A 20,665-nucleotide genomic window follows, 5' to 3' on the forward strand; every position below is an offset into this window, starting at 1 on the left:
ACAGGAAGACTATTGTTATTTTGAGGAATTCATCACATATTTTCATTTCTCCTCCACATTAAGAAAAGTCTAGAAGTTTAGAGCTCATTCTAAACCAGGCATCCCAAAGTCGCTTTTTCCAAGGTCAGGTATGCCATAAAGTCCTGGTGCCAGGTTTTGATAAAAAAAATCTTGGAGTTGTTGTTGCTGTTGGTCTGAGTTGTCACTGCTGTTGTTATTAAGGAGCTCCTGGCAGCTTGTGAAAGATATGGGTATTAACTTGCTTGGTATGTAGGCTTTTTATGTTATGCTTTTCAATCTCTTTGAATAATAATAAAGCTTAAAACCCCTTTATTTACTGGGGGGCTTATTGTCTCTGGATCCAAAAGAACCCATTGCTAGGGAGCCTGCTTTTAAGTATGGGTCTCTCTCTCTCTCTCCCATCCTCAGGTTCTTTACCATCCTCAGGGCCTATGAAAACAATAAGTCCAAACCTTCTTTGTTACAGTCCTTCAAGTATCGGAAGACTGCCATCATGTCTCCCCTTAGTCTTTTTTTAAAGGTTAAATATACCCACTTCTTTGAACTGTTCTTCATAGGATTTAGACTCCAAGCCTCTCACTGTCTTTGTTTTTATTCTCAGCACTTTTTCCAGTTCCTCAGCATCCTTCTTACATTATGGACACAATATTACAAGTATGGTCCAACCACTGCAGCACAGAGTGTTACTATGATTTCTTGTGATCTTGACACTACGCCTCTGTGGATGCAGCCCAAGATTGCATTGGGGTTGTGTTTTTGGGGGTTTTTTTTGGCAGCTGCAGCACATTGCTGGTTTATGTTTAAATCTGTGGTCTACCAGGACAACCACATCCTTCTCGCTAGTGCTAAACCAGGGATCACCTATTTTGAACCTGCGTATTTGGTTTTTCCTATCAAAGTGCAGAGCCTTATATTTCTTTCTGGTGTATTGACATTTCTGTAAATTATTTACCAAAACATAAATGGATGCGGTAATTTATTTATTAGGGATGATCTACTTTTCCAGTTTTTATTTGTATAATTCATGACACCTTTCCCCAAGCATTTTTGGTAGGTGGGACTATGGCTCAGTACTTGTAAAGTCTGAATGAAGTCAAATACACAGCAAACTTGTAAAAATGTTATTTTGATCTAGTCCCTTGGCCCTTGATTCTAAAGAGTGCCTCCTTTACTTTGTCTCGGATTCTTCTTACTTTAGTCTACCTAAAAGCAAGATAGCATGATATTGTACCCTCATTCACAAAACTTGATACTTAAGTTTGTTTTCATGGTGGACAATATATGGAATCAAGATACCATCTGACTACAGATCAAACTGCCTGGAGGTTGAGCTTCTTTTAAAGTAAAAGGTGGTTTTATTCTGATCATGCAGAAGTTGAATCATTACTGTATGTGACTTTCTGATTGTCAGTAGATTGCATGTACTAATCTGTGTCTGAAATACCCATGTATCTACTCAAACATGGGTAGACTTTGTACAGAGAAGAGCAACAAAGATGATCAGGGGACTGGAGGCTAAAACATATGAGGAACGGTTGCTGGAATTGGGTATGTCTAGTTTAATGAAGAGAAGGACGAGGGGGGACATGATAGCAGTCTTCCAATATCTCAGGGGCTGCCACTAAGAAGAGGGAGTCAAGCTATTCTCCAAAGTGCCTGAAGGCAGGACAAGAAGCAACGGATGGAAATTGATCAAGGAGAGAAGCAACCTAGAACTAAGGAGAAACTTCCTGACAGTTAGAACAATTAACCAGTGGAACAACCTGCCTCCAGAAGCGGTGAATGCTCCAACACTGGAAGTTTTTAAGAAGAGACTGGACAGCCATTTGTCCGAAATGGTATAGGGTTTCCTGCCTGAGCAGGAGGTTGGACTCGATGACCTCCAAGGTCCCTTCCAACTTTATTATTATTATTATTATTATTATTATTATTATTATTATTATTATTATTATTATTATTATTATTATTATTATTATTATTATTATTATTAACACTGCATCTGATTCAGTATAAAGTTTTGAAATACCCTCCTGTAAGAAGCTAGCATTTTCCCCCCAGGAAATCTTGCCACTCTGGAACTTCTTTATACCTGATGAAGCACTCCTGCTTAAGATATTCCTGCCATGCCTACGTTCAAAACTTCAGTTGTTGATCTTTAATTTCAAACCAGAAATTATAGATTCAGGAATGGTATGAAAAACATTTCATTATTCCCAACTTTTGATTGAGCTTATTCTGCATTATTGTCAGTACAAGGAGCATATGCACCACGACTTTGGAAGTGTTTGGGGGAGTACATTGTCCGAATTTGGGTGCGAGTTTAGTTTCCCCCCCCTTTTTCAAGACCCAGAAGCATTATGTCTCTTCCACATTTCTTTCTTGTTATTTGTGTATGTATTTTAGAAATTGTGTTGTTTATAAAGAACCTTGCAAATTATCAATAGTTCTTACCTTCCCAAAGCTCCCTTTTCCAAGCACCATTATAAAGCTGAAGTCTGTTAGTTTAACCTGATCAAGATTATTGGATGGTAAGTTACAAGTCCGATCTTCAATTGGAGTTATAACTTTGTTAGCTGATGGGCCAAGCCTGGCTTTCTAAACAAACAAAGAAAATGGCTGTCAGACCTGAAAATTGGTTTTAGTAATGATGAAAGAATAAGTTTGAAGGTTTGTACTTTCAGAAGGTTCTTCATAGTAAATAGAGAACAAGCACAAATTCAACTGCCCATTCAAATATTTCAATTATGGATATTGTTAAAGTGATACAAAGTAGTATAAAAGTAGAAGCAACAACCTTTGGAAAGCAAAGCAAAGTCCAAACAATGTAAGTCATTACTTTCATGCTAAAATTTCAAAGTTCAATTGCCTTTTTTTCCTCTTCAATCATTAACAGTGTTCAAAATAAAATGCAGGGCTTATATGATCCTAGGTATTGCCATCTGTTCAGATGTAAGAGTCCCGTTCAGTTTAAAATAGTTTATTCTCAATTGGGAGTAGGATGGCAGCTTGAAAGTAATAACATACTAAACATTTTAATGATTTAGTTGAAATTCACACTTCTTAGAAGCATCATTTTTACTGTATCAGTTTGTGATGCTTTTTTAAAGGAAAATTTTATTGTTAACCGAATAGAAAGCATATTGAATAAATCATTGCTGATTTTCAAGCATATCTATCTATAATTATCTATTATATAAATAGATATTTCATATCTATTTATATCTAATCAAATGCTGATTTCAATGTAAAAAAACATTGTATTCAAAGCCTTTTGCTAAGGGTTTTATGGCTTGCAGAAGCATACACTGGAATAACTAAAACAGCAAATCTTTATATAGAGTATTTTTCAGTTCACGTTTTGTCCATTCATGAATGACTGCAAAGTTCACCTCCAAGAAAATTTCTACCTTAAAATCCAATTGCAAACTTCTTATGTTTTATTTCACTATATTTTATCTGTATGGGACTTTTTAAAAATGACCACGAGTCATAAAAGAGCCAAGGTTGCCTACCCCTTCCTAGGTGATCTTGAGGGATAGAAGGGGGAGTGTCCCTTCTATTTTCAGTGATAGTACGGAAAAAAACCAGCATCCTTGCTGAAGTCAAAAGTAGAAACAGTACATTTTAAACATATTCAGACAATGCTGTAGTTATTATGCCATGCAATTTACTCAGCAAGAGTATTGTTCAAGAGCAAAGGCCCCCCCATCTGGATCCATTCCTGAACGTTATGAAGCAATCAAGTTGTTTGAAATCTGACCTAACATACCGGTAGTTGCTTTGAGACTCTCCTGCCCATCATGAGAATGGAAAAGCAAAGCAAATTGAATTATTTACATATCCTTAGTAATTCCAATTCTTGATCTAGGAGGTTCATTAAAAATACTTGGCAAAAATAGGTTCATTAAAAATACCTCGCAAAAATACTCGCCAATTGAAAAACAATGTGGGGTGCTATTCCTTCACATGGTGACGGCTGTGAGGATTGTACTTGCCAGATAGAAAAAGGGATGCTGAGTGTTGAATGGCTTTTGAAATTGACTGAATTAGCAGAGATTGTGAAATTAACTGCTCTGATTAGAGATAACGGACTAGATGGCTTTAAAAGAGACTGAAAACCGTTTGTGGACTTTCTACACACTAAATATAATAACAGATGGTTAACAGAGGGATTTGAAGATTAGTATAATGTTTAGTAAAAGTGTAGGAGAATTTACTGCTTTTTCTTTTCTTTAAGCACCCAGTGTCAACACTGCTGACATTGGATGTTCCTGCTCTGACAACTGTTGAAAATGCAGCCATTTTCTCTTGTCCTTTACTATGCTTTTCTTGCTTTTAGAAATCAGATGCAGCGGGGGTGGGTGGGATAAAAGCTCAGCTAGCCATAATAACAACACTGCTGTGGGAACCCAAGGACAAGCTGATAACGTTTTGGCGGGCTGAGGAGCTGGGGAGAAAGCCCGCGCTTTTAGCTAATTGGGGAATGTGATTTATGACAGTTTATTGAGGGGTGGGAATTGCACTTTGTTACTTTGTATCCAGGGGAAGGGAATTTAGTTTTTGGGTTTAACTATGTAGTGCCGATACTTTGTTTCCCGAATAAATGTTCTTTAAGGAAGAATTTTGCCTGGAAGTTCTTTTGATGGGTTTCATCTGTTGGAACCATGACACCTAGCCAGGGTGGATGCTACATGTTAAATGTTAAATTTAATTGATCACTTTTTCCTCTTTTCTTGCACACTATTTTTTTATTTTTTTATTGTTGTTAGGGTTGAATGTATGCTTTTACTTCATTTTGTTTGTTCATTTTACTGTTTTGTATTTTATTTTTTATGATAAAATTAAAATAATATGAAAAAAATATTTGGCAGCATGTGAACGAATCTTTAAAAATCATGTTCAGAAATTAGTATTGATAAGAAAACAAAATAAAGAAGACAATTTAAATTCAGTCCTTTAGGGATTGAAACAACAGCACTTCTTAAGAGTATAGAAAACATCAAGAGATATTATGTCCAAGGAATCTGGATGCTCTCTGACGTCTCCTATTTACATCAAGCAATAGATTGTTTATCAAGAAATGTTTTGAAAGGTACAATGTAAATATCCAAAGTCCAGAAATATACCTTGAAAGTTACAATTGGAAGTTAAAGAAGGTCCCCTAAAAGGCATTTGCAAGCATTCAGTTCTGTGCTGCCAAACTGAGCACAATTTGACCAAATGTACAAGAAATAATTTATAATCACACAGGACTGCATTTGAAATTTTTCTTTTCAGATTTGGTAGAAACATCAAGTGTTGCATTGCTTCTGGTCTGTGCTGTAATGCTGTGTGAAAAGCCATGTTAACCAAAAGGATCAAGGGCTATCTGATACCCCTTTTAACTGGGGTGAAATATCTGCAATATTCACATGCCCATTTTAACATTAGGAACTTGAAGCATTGATTCACAATTTGACACTACATAATCTGTCATTTTTCTTCTGTGATTTCAAAATGATAATACAGAACATGCCCAGTTCCCACGGTTGGTGGCCCACTGCCATCAAGGAATAACCCTCCACGTTACTTGAGATTGAACAGAAGAATTAGCCAATTTTAGTTTCCATTTTGGGACAGTTGAATATTATTGTCCAAGATACACATCTCAACCTAAGTCATAATCAGCTATTCTTTGTTGTTCTGAAATAAGCTCAGAACATCATAACCCAATGAATTATTGACATATTGAAGGCAAGTGCAGGGATATGAAATATTACTCAATACACAAAATACAATTAACATGTTCTCATTTTTAGGAAACAAAATATTGTTAATTATTATATCATAGCATGTAGTGTATTTTTCCCAGTCTTAAAAGATTTATAGTTTTAATTAAATTACTGTTTGAAAGTCAAAAACTAATATCCTCGAACAATTTTACACTATCTCCACAAAGCACCATGCAACACTTGGTAATTATATTATGCTTATTTGTTGGGTGATTCCCTCCACCTGCCACCTCCACTGTTGGTTTCAAAAGCACTTATTTCAGATAATGGGCATAAATAATCTTCTCATTGTTCTACAACTACAGGAATCTAAAATATTGCATCCCAGAAGACATATGTCCTTCAGGCAAGGTGTCTAACAAGGACAGATGGCTCACATTCTCAGAAACACATTTTCCCCTAAAATGGGGAAAGGAATGAGTTCTGAATATTTTGACTGCATTTCAGAAAAATTAACTTGCTGCATATTTAATGAAGACATGCATAAAGGTAGAAGAGAAAAGGGGAGTGGAAAAAGAAGAGTTTTAATAGGCAGCAAATAGTTAGGCAGCAACAGAATCCAATTCCGAGGAAAAATGCCTATTCAGTTTAAACACTATTAATTGTGACCAAACATCATAAAAAATACTTTTATTTCTTATCTTTCTTGGCACGTTTAGGATATGAAAGACCAATTAAGACCAATATAGTCATAGATAAACATTCTAGCATAGATCTGCATGAAAAAATTTCTCTTTTAAAAATATTTTTCTCACAGTATTGGTTGTGAAGAACACAGGGACCTTTCAAACATGGAATCACAATACTTTGTCACACTCTATTACAAGCCAAATTTGACCGTGCAATGTGCAACACGTGCTAACTGGTTCTTCAGCCCATGCAGGACACTTATATTGTCTTAGCGAGGGAAGAAATTTTAAGTATTAATGAGAGTAGTATGTGTCTATAATCTCAAATTTATATGGCTGCCAATCTCTCAAAAAGTGACTCTGGGTAGTGTGCTTCAATTAATAAAACAATAAGCATATAAAAACAATCATTATTAAAAATATTAAAAATCTATGTTTAATACAGTCAAAACTGTGTTTAACAAAAGATGCCTCTGCTCTTTGGTTTCTTATATAGATATTTTTTTTAAAAATAGGCAGATTCCGTATACACTTGTAGACCAAAACATCATATAAAATCCTTGTGCCAATTCTTACAGTCAAAGTATTAGCTGAGTAAGACCTACATTAGCACTGCTTTTTTTCTCTGGTCTTCTGTAAAATACGGAAGCGGCTTAAGTTCACCTGTGCCCCTTTTCAAGCCACATGTTTTGTTGATGAGCTTTCATCAGATACCAGAGCTTGTTTTTGTTAGCATTGGTTTCTATGTTAGTACAAGCTCCATGTATCAAACTGTCCTGGAGACAACTACATGCATTTCTCCTGTAATATGATTAAGGCCCATTTTGCATGATTTACTATAGGAATTAATATTCTTAGTACCTTCAAACAAACAAACAAAAACCACACACAAAATCTTTAACTGCAAACTCAAACCTAGGATTTTTTTTTTTAATTAGTTGTAATGAGAAAAGGAAAAAAAAACAAGACATGCAAGTAATCTTACTTTCTTTGGTTTGGACGCACCTTATCTTGGACCTTTCTTTTACCCTGTAACCACAGGCAAGACATACTTTATACATTTTCAACTCTAGGATATAAACAAAATGGCTATACAGGTAGAAACAAACTCAAGCTCACATCTACCTACTGTAATTAGAGAGCTCACTTCAACACGGCTATTTCTCAAGTGTGCTACTTGGAAACCCGGTGTAAACCTCTTTCATGTATCCCTTTATGATCTTAATGGTATATTGACAACCATGCAGACCTACCAGTATAACTACCAAATCCATAGCACCATAATAGTTAAGGTTAACAAGTGAAACATACTGATTGTCAAAACCTAATATTCAACTTATTTCTATAAGCAAACCCATTTTTTGTGTTAAGGCAGTGCTCTCTCATTTTGTGCCAGGAAATTAGTCTCTTTCCTAACTGGACATTGACAATTATGAGGGGTCCTTGGTGCTCTCTACCCTAGCTAGGTAACATCATCACTAGCATTGATGATGTTACCTAGTTAGAGTAATGAAACGTCTGCAAGAAAACAAGCAAGCTCAGAGAGCACCAAGGACCCCTCATTTCAATCCTGAGCTATAAATATTCTCCTTCATTGACAATTATCCATCATCATCATCACCACCACCACCATCATCAAAATTTATATGCCGCCCAACTCCTAACTACTCTGCTCAGTTTATATTTATTAAAAGCATTTATGAACAGAAATCAATATAAACGCACACACAGGCGCACGCACACACACACAGAGCACAAGACAGAACAAGATTACAAAGAAAGCAAACCCAGAAGGGAACAAAAAAGAAGAAAGGGGTGTCAGTCACCCTTACCAAAGACCTGGACGAAGACCCAGCTCTTTGAGACTCTTAAGTAAAGGTGGCAGCCATTCAGATTTCAAAGGAAACTTCATTCCTTGTCATCCTACCTACCAATTTGCTTACCTAGCAGTCTCTAGACTTGGACTGCAGTTGTTATAGCATCACTCCTATTGAAGTGTATTTTTTCCCCTATCAAAATCAGGTTGTTTTATTGCCAAGTTTTTCACATGGCAATAAAAAGCAAGCTTATTCTATCTCGTATGCCTCCATATGTCGGATTATAACCTAACCCCAATTCCTAAGTATACAAACATTATCACTGAGGCTAAATGGCATCAGACCTGATGTTATCTGACTTTTAGATCCAACCCATTCAATATGCTTAACTGGGAAGGGAAACAAGTTGTGCGAACTTCCCAGTCCAGCCAAAGATTCACAATTTATGGCTGGACTGTCAAGGCCTGTACCAGACTTTGTATGGCTTATTAAAGACCAAGCTGCAAAGTGGGGCTGAACTGAAAAAAAAAATTCATCCAATTCTGGGTGAAATTTTGCTTCCTGAAATCCCTTAAAACAGCGGCCCCCAATCTTTTAGGCACCAAGGACTGGTTCCATGGAGAGAGGTTTTTTTCCACAGACTGGAGGGGCATGCATCCATACAAGGGGCTTCGCTTGTTTGTGTGGCCCAGTTTCCGCTGCAGCCCAGTGCCAGTCCACAAACCGGGGCTTGGGAACCCGTCTTAAAACTTACCAACAATGGAGCTGAAATTATGGGTCCAAGCTACATTTAAGGAATCTTTAGAAGGCTGAAAAAAAGGGCGAGCTACAAACATTTCTTATATCTCTTAATAATTTTATCAGAAAGCAAACATTACCTCTTGCATTCAAGTAAATTACTGACTTGGAGAACCAATCAGCATTACTCAGTGCACTACTGCTTATATTAATTTAGACAGACAGAGAGGCAGACAGACAAATACTGTAGATAGATTAGATAGATAGATAGATAGATAGATAGATAGATAGATAGATAGATATGAGTGCGCACGCGCACACACACACACACATACTTTTCTCAGTTCAGTTGAAACAATGATTGCTACCTTGTCTTCACTAATGTGAAGCTACAGTTTAATGGAATTTCCCAAGAGTGATAACCATAATTTGCCAATGGGAAATCACATCAAACAATTGTTATAAAGGAGGAGAGGGGTGGAAGAAGAGAAGGAGGTTGTACAAGAAAAGAAGAGGGACTATGAGACCTATATAAAAAATTAAGACTGTGAGTCATTACAACAAATTGCCAGTAGCAGTGAGACTACTATCTGATCTGAGAAAGCACCATAGGCTGGTTGTCATAGCAACACGTTTTATATCTCTTTGGAGCTCACTAGCTTGATTTCACTTGCTTGATATGTAGAAAGCTAGAATCTGGTTAATGCTTTTACACACTGAACAAATGAACCCATATTTTCCGAGGAGCACATTTACTGTACTGTTTTCATTCACATCAGCGACATCTAGTGGCGAGAATGATATACAGCTTTTTCTGCAGTTGGTTTCAGAAAATTCTCTTACGCGAATTAAGCAAATTTAGCAACCTAAATCCATAGAAGCAACAGTTCTTTGTAAATTACTACTTTGTTCTTAAGAAAAAAATAATAGATATAATCAGCATGGGAGCAAAGAAGTACAAACCAAAGCCTAATACCACAAATTTCCTTGCATGAGCTAAAAACAAAAGATAAGCCTGCTTTTAATCATGTACATTGCAGTTCCCAAGAGCAAAGATGTTTTAAAAGAGGCAAGTAACCAGATTTTTAATACTTTAAACCACAGAGGTCAAACTTGCCACATCACGTGACGTGTTGTGACATATCGTGACTCTTTTTGCATTGCCAGCAATGGGGTGGGCGCAGCTTCGGTATGATGAAACTGGCCCGTCAGCCAGCAGTTTGACACCCCTGCTTTAAGCCAAATGAAATTATCAGTTCAAGTTCTGGTGCTGATGTACAAGCTGACTGAACCCAGCATGCACTTTGTTTTCATCTTTAAGTCCCAATTCCCTTTCTCTACAAATTACAAAACTGAACTTGGCATTGTGTAAACATTTAATATCAGTTTTATTACTCTTGAGAAAAAAAAATACATATGGTGACACAACTGAAAAACTATAAATATTGGGAATATATCTTGTTGAGGATTTGCAGATTCAGCTGAGTACCCCAACAAAGGAGTAGAATGAAAAGATTCGAGATGAACGAAGATAGAATAGAATAGAATAGAATAGAATAGAATAGAATAGAATAGAATAGAACAGAATAGGTTGGAAGCTCCCACAACTTCAGAAGGCAATCTGTTCCATTGATTCAGGGGTGTCAAATTCACCGCGTCATGTGACGTGTCATGACGTCTCGTGACTTTTTTACCCTTGCCGGAGCTAGGGTGGGTGTGACTTCTGCATATGGCCCATGGGCCGGCAATTTGACATCCCTGCATTGATTGATTGTTCTTACTGTCAGAAAATTTCCCCTTATTTCTAGGTTGAATCTCTCCTTGATCAGTTTCCATTCATTATTCCTTGTCTGGCCTTCAGGTGCTTTGGAAAATAGGTTGACCCCCCCCCTCCTCTCTGTGACAGCCCCTCAGATATTGGAACACTGCTCTCACGTCTCCCCTGGTCCTTCTCTTCACTAGTCTAGCCATGCCCAGTTCCTGTAACTGTTCTTCATATGTTTTAGCCTCCAGTCCCCTAATCATTTTTGTTGCTCTTCTCTGCACTCTTTCTAGAGTCTCAGCCTCTTTTATATAGTGTGGAGACCCAAACTGGATGCACTATTCTAGGTGGTGTTACTAAGACTTTCTAGTGGTGTTAGTACTTCACGTGATCTTGATTGCATCACTGTTAATGCAATTTAGGATTGCATTGGCTTTTTTGGCTGCCACTGCACACTTGTTGGTTAATATTTAATTGATTGTCCACTAAGAGTCCAAGATCCCTGTCACAGTTACTGCTATTAAGCCTGGTTTCACCCATTCTATATTTGTACTTTTGGTTTTTTACTTTTCTCTACGTTGAATTTCATTTTGTTAGATAGGGCCCACTGTTCAAGTCTGTCAAGATCTATCTGGATCTTGAGCCTATCATCTAGGGCAGGGGTAGGCAACCTCAGCTCTTTTATGACTTATGGACTTCAACTCCCAGAATTCCTGAGTCAGCATAGCCTACCCCTGATCTAGGATGTTGGTTATTCCTGCAAATTTGATACGTTCCCCTTCTATTCCCTCATCTAAGTCGTTTATGAAGATATTGAAGAGTACTGAGCCTAAGACAGAACCTTGTGGTATCCCAATGCTTACTTCCCTCTATGTAGATGTAGTACCATTAAGGACTACTTGTTGTTAGCCAGTTACAAATCCATCTGATGATGATGCTGTCTATCCCATTTTTTTCTAGCTTACCAAGAAGTAGGTTGTGGTCTACTTCATCGAATGCCTTGCAGAAGTCTAAATATATGTCCACAGCATTTTGCTGGTCTACATTTAGTCATTTTGTTAAAGAATGAAATAAGATTGATTTGGCATAATCTGTTTTTAACAAACCTGTGCTGACTTTTAGTTATGTTACTTGTTTCTACATGTTCACAGATCTGGTTTTTTAAATTATTTTTTCCAGTATCTTCCTGGGTATTGATGTTAGGCTGAATGGTCTATAACAGGGCTTTTCAATCGCTGGTATGCGTACCACCTGTAGTACATTAGTACGTAGCAGGTGGTACGCGGTCCTGCCCAGCCAAGTATAATGGGGGAGGGAATGAGCCAATGCAGTGCAGGACTTACTGTGAGAGAGTCCTCCGGAGCTGCAGAGTGGCTGGGGTGAGGCAAAGACCCCAGGCTCACTTCCGGCTCACCCGGAAGAGAAAGGAGGAGGGGGGCGGAGACAGGAGAGGCTATAAAAGGAGGCAGTTGGGCGGGAGAGGGAGAGAGAGAGAAAGCATTGGGAGAAGGCAGAGTCAGCTCTAGCTGCACTGAAGGGAAAGAAGGAGAGGGGGGAAGAGGAGAGGAGATCAAGCAGGCCAGCCATGAGCTGATCTACAACTTCTGTGGCAGCCATCCATGCTGGCAGCAACAAAGAGGCAAGAAACGCACTGGGGGAGGGGTCACCTTCCACAAGGAATGAAGAAAGGGAGCAATGAAGAAAGACAGCATCGACTGGAGGTGAGGCACGGAGGGAGGGAGGGAGATGGAGAGTGGAAAGATTCTTATGTGCTTTTGTGACTTTGAAGTTCTGGGATTTGTGCAATGTAGGCTTTGTGTTCTTAAGGAATGTTGGCAATTTCTATTTGGCTGATGGCTAATGATTCATGTTAGCTTCTATTGGTCTGCTATTGTTAGCTGTAAGTTTTGCTGCAAGGAATTTTGAAGTATTTTTCTCCTGAATGGATTTTGTCTGTAGCATTCCTTTACTTATGAATGGAGCCATTTGGTGAGGCTGTCTTAGTCGGCAGCCAGTACTTACTACATTTTTTTTCTTCCTTAAGTTCTGGCTGCCGGCTTCTTAACTTTCCTTTCTAGCCAGTAGCTAATTCTTAAAGGGGAATGCGCCTTTTTAAGCTAGTTCCCTCAGCGGCTTGTCTTTTCTGTCTCTGGAGACTTTTCCTTGTTTGATGAATATATGGAAGAGGGAAAATATGGGGGGGTTCAAATTCTTCCTTCAGAAGGAGATTGGAATGAAAAAGAGGGAGGCAGGGAAGGAGGGAGGGAAGGAAGTCCTGCCTTAGCACTTGGCCACCAGCAGCCCTGCCATTGATTTTGCTTGTCAAAAGGTTGCAAAAGGGGATCACATGACCCTGGGACACTGTGACCATCATAAATATGAATCAGTTGCCAAGCATCCAAATATAAATCACATGACCCTGGGCATGCTGTAATGGTCATAAGTGTGAAAAATGGTCATAAGTCATTTCAGTGCAATTGCAACTTTGAACAGGTTTTTTCTTTTGGTCATCAAGGTTTTGGCAACTTGCTAAGTGGTACTCGAATATTGCCATATCTTAAAAGTGGTACAATCGGTGAAAAGGTTGAAAAGCCCTGGTGTAGTTTCCTGGGTCTTTTTTTTTCTCCTTTGTTGAAGATGGGAATCACATCAGCTCTTTTCCAATCCTCTGGTACCGGTAGTTCCCTGGTACTGCAGGATTTTTGAAAGATATGGTACAGTGGTTCTGAGATGACATCTGCCAGCTCCTTTAGAACTCTGGGATGTAATCTGTCAGGCTTCAGTGATTTATATTCATCAAGATCAAACAGGTGTTCTCTTACCATTTTTTTGCTTATTTTAACTTTGAATTAAGAAAGATTGAAATACTCCACTTCATCTTTATTTCTGCTTCTTGTTTCTAATAGCTTACTTCGCGCTACCTGATATTCTATATATTACCCATATTGAATGGGTAGTGGGTTTGCTAAGCTGGCAAGGTCTCTTCAGTCCTGGTGGGTGCAAGCTAGAGCAGGGTTTTTTATCCCAGAATAAAGAAACAGATGTTTTTTTTCCCTTTAAGCTGCCTCAGGCATGTCTCAGCTTAAACAATGTAGCAAACAGGCTCCAGCAGTTGCGAAAAGTGATAACCTTAAATTAAGCCTGTTTACCTACAAAGAAAACTTGCTAAAAGCCATAGACAGACTCAAAATAATGGGGTAAAACTAATTTCATTTGTTTAAAGGAATTAAATCTATGAAGCCAACACTTTAGACTCATTGCTAGCCTTTGTGAAACAGACTAAAATATTCCAATAACCAAAACACACAAATGAGCCTCTGAATTACAAAACACTGTAAAAACTGTATATAAATCCTTATGGTAATCCATTCAAGCTGCCAGTTGACCAGGAACCCACTAGCTTCCAAAATAAATCCTCCTCCTTTCCGACATGCTTGTCCCCCGGCTTTTCATTTCATCAGTGCTGATTGCATCCTCCTGGCTGGAGAAAACGAACCAGGGGACCTTTTCTTGCAGCAACAGCTGCTACTTGTTCCCTTTCCCTATTTCCTCTCTACCTGCTGAGCTCTCCTTCCACAACTATTTCTCTGTCCCCTTCTTTCCCTGTTGTCTTTTTCCCCCTTTCCTGCCAAAACCACCTCCTTTTATGTTCTCTACTTTCCTTCCCACCCCCTTTTTCTCCAGTTCACCTCCAGCTCCACGCTGCTTCCGGAAGCACCAATCAGCTGGAGTCCTGCCGGAACTCCTGGGACTTCTGCTGAGCCCCGACAGTCCTGCAGCTCTAGCTGCCTCTCTCTCAGGCTTGGGTCGCTTCAGCTCATTCCCCTCCCCCGCTACACTTGTCTTCTAGGAGAGTTGTGTGCCAACTGCCAGGTGCCAAAGTACCACAGATGGTAAAAGCCCTGAGCTTGAGGACAATTTTGGACTGGAACAGGTCTCTGAACCAGGGCTCCTTTGAAGAAGAAAAAAGGGGTTGTTACGGGGATATCATGAAGTATTGGTTAAATGGCTACATGACATTGACTAACAGCAGGAATGTTATGACAAATGAGCAAGAGGAACAGTCTCTGGGTGAAATAACCAACAGTGGAATAACCAGTGCTTTTTTTGTAAAAAAAAAAAAAAAAGTGCCGGAACTCACACGTCATACAAGCCGCCTTGCCTACCCTACAAGGTTTCATCCAAAAAAGGTGCCGGAACTCTGTTCTGGGCGTTCTATGACAAAAAAAGCCCTGGGAATAACAGAAAAACTTCCTATTGTTCTATATTTCCACAGGAATTCCAAAAATAAGAAGACTTTGGAATTCACCAGTGTGGATTTTGCCAAATTTTAGGAACGTTAAATGGAGGAGAGATACATGTTTAATTCCTTCCCTTTTACATAAGTAGAATGTAGAGCAATTCCTTTTGCCTGGGCTGTATCTATACCTGTTAACTCAATCAAGGGAAACCGTTTAGAGTCAGAATGAAATGCTCAACCAGAATAAATCATTGTTCACAGAATACTGTTTGCTTTATGAAAGAATGGAAAGAGAAGATTATGGCTGGATTGTATATGGAGCTATATGAGTTTATTTGCAAGGTATAAATTTACACGCTACATATTGGTATATCATAACTACTTAAATGTTAGGGCCAGATGTTCTAGATAAATACTTACCATTAACTAAAAGTTGAATCTGTTCATTTTATGAATATTTTGCTGGGATTAGATATTATGCATCATTTATTGATTTATTTCTTAAAGGAACAGTTACTAATGGTATTTGCTGTGTTATAGCAATGTGCTACTGCCCTCATGTGGTTTAAAAAAAAGGAAATGTGCTATCAGCTGAGAGTAACAGAATCATAGTAAGGATTCTCCTTTATAGCTGAAATTTACTCTCCAATTGTGGAAAAAATATGATTGTGCAAAAATAAGGATCTCTGCATCTTGTAAGAATTCTACAGGCAATAGAAACCAGCAGATAATGTTATTTTACAGTGATACCCATTACAATAATTGCAAACATTACTCTTTGAAGAAATTCACTGGCTACAAACAAAATAATAGGTTACTATAATAATGGGTGCACTGCGCTTTGCAGGAAAAAAAGGAATTAGGTACCTATTCATGAAATAGGTATGTCTGTGTTAAGAACAGTAGGAAAAACAACAACTCTTTTTTTAAAAGATAACAAAATTAAGTTGCACAGGCTTTGAAATGGGATTCCCCCACACTCAAAGCTACTGAAAGAAATATTTGATCCAGCTTTCCTGCAGCTCATGATCCAAGACTGCTTTGAGCAAGTCATGAAATAGCTTATTTTGGACTTACCTTTAGCAGATCCACTGCTAGTAACAAATTTATAGCTATGGAGATTTCTTTGGCCAACAAGAACATTTGCAGTCCAGTTGAAAGTACTGCAAATTATTTCTTTAAAATGTTGCTATCAACTGTGCAGTTGGCGAATCCAGAAAAAGAAACTCTTGGGACGTTATTTTACTAAGAGTATAAAAGTTTACTGAATAAACCAGATTGGCACAGAAGAAGAAGAAGCTAAACCAGCTCTGTATTTCCTGCGCAAAAGCAAGCGTGGTTAATTCCCCCTTTCCCTACAGGCCCCCCGCAGTCCATTACGTCCACCAATCATTTTAGTTCATTTTGTTATGGGAACCAGCCAGCCACGCTGGGACATCTGCTTGGTGTGTCCTTGAGATGGAAGCAATGTCTCACGAGAACCGACGGATGCTTGGATGCCTTTACCCCCCTTGCTTTCCATTCCACCCCCCTCCCGTTTTCTGTCAAGCTGCGTGTGAAGCAGAATGTAGGTGAAAGTGCGAGTCAGTCTTGACATGCCGACCCCCCGGAAGAAGGGTAGACCTGAAACAACAATAAACATACATACACATTATTACTTACAACCCAACTACTACTATATTCTTTACTGGGGCCCTTGAGGGTACCTAGTGTGAAACGTCTTAACTAACCTCACTGCCCTAACATCTGAAGTAGCCACCCACTCAGCGTCTGCTAACAGGTAGCCTTTCCACAGTACTAGGCATTGTAATTTTCCCTTGTGATATCTGGAGTCGACAATATTTTTCATCTCAGATTTTAAAAGACTGCAATGAAATACCAGATAAACCCACTTGAGGCTTTTTGGCAATTTCAGCTCCACCGTTACTGGTTTTATGATCTGGAAGATTTGGAAAGGCCCTATGTATTTGACACCTAACTTTTTGCAAGATTGCCTCAGGTTTAGATACTTAGTGGAGAAATACACCTTATCCCCCCACTCTAAATTCTCTTGGGGGGGCCATCTCCAATCTGATTGCCTTTTTTGACTTTCCCTAGCTTTATTTAGCACTTCATGCATAGTGGGTCACGTGGCTTTTAGAGTACTGTGTTTCCCCAAAAACAAGACCTACTCCGAAAATAAGACCTAGCTTGATTTTTTGGGTTGAGCCTAATATAAGCCTTATCCTTCAAATAAGCCCTACTTAAGAGCCTGCACAGCTGTCATCCACCTTTTCCATCAAAGCGTGTGGTTGCTAGACACGAGGCGGGTGGAAGGGGGAGGGGAAGCCAGGTGGGGGAGCTGCCCCATGCGCCCTGCAACCACTTACCGTGCCAAAGGCCCCCGCAGCCAGGTCTATCACACCTGATGCCTGTCACACTTCGCCAGATCGGGAGTGCCTCCCCCTTTGAATAGCCCTTCACTCCCATTGCTGCTTTTTCAGTCCCGGATCTTGATTTGTCGGATCCTGTGTAGACGGTCTTTGGAAACAAAGCCCTGCAACAATCGGGTGGGGTAGGAACCATTCCCTTCACTTTGGGAATGGCTCCGAAATGGGCTGGAAGGAGCGTCCTGAGAACTCCAATCTGGTTTTGCAGCAAGCAAGGGGATTGGAGGCATGTGAATGCATACCAGTCTGGCATCTCAATAAACCAGGTTTTCCCCCCCCTGCTGCCGGATTTTCACTGCCAGACTGTTTAACTTTCTTCAAAGTTTACTTGATGCAGAATGGAAAGGATCCACATTCTGCATCAAGTAAACTTTAAAGAAAGTTAAACAATATAGCAGCAAAAATCCGGCAGCGGGGAAAGAAACCCCAGTCTCATGTATGGGGAATCTGCACCACCCGCCTCCCCCCCCGTGCCTCTGCTTGTGTGCTTGGCCTGCTAAACCTCATTTCTAGCTGGGTGATCAATTTAGCGAAGGCACCAGGGGGCAGTGGGTGGTGCGGATTCCCTGTACGTGAGACCGATTTTTCCCCCCTGCTGCCGGGTTTTTTCTGCCAGACTTCCCGTTCTGCATCAAGTAAACTTTAAAGAAAGTTAAACAGTCTGGCAGCAAAAATGAAGCAGTGGGAGAAAAAATCCTGGTCTTGCATACAGAGAACCTGCACCGTCTGCCTCCCCCCTGTGCCTTCACTTCATTATGGTAAATCGATCAACTGGCTAGAAGTGAGGTTTACGGTAGCAGGTGGGAGGCACTTCTAGCCAGGTGATCAATTTAATGTAGCAAAGTGAAGTCACAGGAGGAGGCGGGCAGTGCAGATTCTCTGTATGTAAGACCGGGGTTCCCCCCCATTATTGGATTTCAGTTGCCAGACATCTGGAGCGAGAGAGTGCACTTTGTGGACCAGAAAGACACAACACAAAACCGTGCCAGCCCTACCTTCTCTCCAGCTCCCTCTCCCCAATCTTTCCACTTAGAGGGTAAGAAAGGCTCGTGGGCATGAAGGAATCTCCTCATTTCGGCAGAAGCCTCCGAGTGGAATAGAAGGGGCTGAGAAGAGAGCTGTGCCTTTGGAGAAGGCGCTAGCTCAGTTTTGACATAAGGAGCTGCATTCACTTCCCAAATTAGCGCGATTAGCCTGAAAAGACATGGTGGCATCGCAAGTGAAGTGGAGCACCATTGCCTCCAGCTCGGCTGGCCCAATTCCCCAATTACTTGATGCAGAATGGGAAGGATCCGCATTCTGCATCAAGTAATCTTTAAAGAAAGTTAAACAGTCTGGCAGTGAAAATCTGGCAGCAGGGGGGAAAACCCCGCTTTTTTTGAGACGCCAGACTAGTGTGCAATCATATGCCTCCAATCCCCTTGCTTGCTGCAAAGCCAGAATGGAGTCCTCGGGCTGCTCCTTCCAGCCCATTTCAGAGCCAGTCCCAAAGCGAAGGGAATGGTTCCCACTCCACCTGATTGTTGTGGGGTGTTGTTTCCAAAGACCCTCTGCACAGGCTCTGGACAAACCGAGATCTGGGACTGAAAAAGCAGCAACGGGAATGAAGGGCTGTTCAAAGGAGGAAGAAGGAGAAAGTAGGAGAAGCCACTACCAAACAGAGTGAGGCGCGACAGGTGTCGGGGTGTGGTAGGCCTGACTGCGGGGGCCCTTTGGCACAGTAAGCAGTTGCGGGGTGTGTGGGGCAGCTTTCCCCCTCCCCCCACCTCACCTCGTGGCAGTGGCACTGGCATGAGACAGAAGAAGTGGGGCGGCAGCCATGCAGCTCCTGGACAGGGCTGTTGGTATTGCCACCACGAGGCGACGCAGGTGTCAGGGAAAAAGTAAGACATCCCCCCAAAATAAGACCTAATGCCTCTTTTGGAGGCAAAACAATTATAAGACCAGGTCTTATTTTCGGGGAAACACAGGTATTCATTCAGTCAGTTAATGGCATGGGAGATGGGGCTTCCTGTGGGAGTTCTGGCATGAACACAAATTTAGTCCCTCTGGCCACTTTGAAAGGGGCAAAACCTGTGCTGCTGTGCACCAAGTTATTATAAACCACCTCTGTGAAAGGCAGGAGCTCAGCCCAATTAGTCTATTAATAATTTACCTAACATGCAGGTATTGCTCTACTAATGAATTGACGTATTCAGCAGCCTCATTGGTACTAGAATGATAGGCGGAGCTAAGTCCCTGGGAGGAGTCTATCATTTTCAAAAATTCCCACTAAAATGTGCTTTGGGATCCTGTGTAGTCTGTAGATGTGTTGTACAAACATCTTGGGTAGGACCTGGGCAGAAGGAATCTCCAGACATGCCACAAAATGTGCTTGCTTCAAGAACAGGTTGATGACAGTCCATATTACTGTGTTCCCAGCACTCTCAGGCAACTCCACGAGAAAGTCCATGGGTTTCTCCTCCTATGGGTTAGCTGGGTTGGTCACCGATTGTAGCAAGCCTGGAAGCTTCCCAGGTGGGGTTGGCTGACTGAAGCAAGCCTGGAGGCTTCCCAAGTAGGCGTTTCATGGAGGCACACTTCTATGTCCCCTTCTATGTCCTTTTTCATCTTTGGCAACCAGAATTGTCTCTTTGCCAAATGAAGGATTTTCACAAACCCAAAATGCCCTGTGGGTTTTGTGTCGTGGCTCCTCTGCAGGAAAGAAGTTCTCTGGTTGGCTGACACGTACAATTTGCTCCCCTTCCATGCCAAGCCCTCCCTTAATGTCAAGTCATCCTTATGTCTTTGGAACCATTCATTCTCCTCCAAGCATCTTTTAGTGGCTGCGTCTAGTGTCTAGCTGGCTGCTAGAGAGGCCGTTCTACTACTTCTTGGGCACTTCTGTACTGAGGTATACGAGAGAGAAAATTCTCCCCACCCAGCAAGTAGTGAAGGATGAAATTAAAGTGATTAAAATACTGAGCCCACCAGACTTGCTTAGGGGATAGCTTCCTCGGGGTCTTTAATGCTTCTAGGTTCTTGTGGTCCATCCACACCTTGAAGGAGATCTTACTACCCTTTAGAAATTGCCTCCATGTCAGAAGAGCTCACTGTACAGCATAAGCCTCTTTCTCCCAGATGGCCCAACGCCTCTCAGTATCAGTTAACTTGTGAGACATATAGACACAGGGCTGCAACTCCCCCCTTTTGTTCCTCTGGAGTAAAACTGCCCCACTGCCACATCGCTAGCATCCACCTGAATTACAAAAGGCTCAT

The 20,665-nt window shown here is 40.5% G+C and overlaps 1 protein-coding gene across 1 annotated transcript in view; it reads right to left on the minus strand.

Annotated features, from left to right (window-relative positions):
• Positions 1-20,665, minus strand: part of LOC107285845 (protein kinase C alpha type) — a 190,267-nt gene that overhangs the window by 4,666 nt on the left and 164,936 nt on the right. The window contains exon 9 of the mRNA XM_015814109.1: positions 2,473-2,616. Within this exon, the coding sequence (XP_015669595.1) occupies positions 2,473-2,616 (144 nt within the window). The remainder of the gene's footprint in view (positions 1-2,472; positions 2,617-20,665) is intronic.

This window comes from Protobothrops mucrosquamatus, unplaced genomic scaffold (genome assembly GCF_001527695.2).
Source record: "Protobothrops mucrosquamatus isolate PMUCROS unplaced genomic scaffold, P.Mucros_1.0 scaffold_80, whole genome shotgun sequence".
NCBI lineage: Eukaryota > Metazoa > Chordata > Lepidosauria > Squamata > Viperidae > Protobothrops > Protobothrops mucrosquamatus.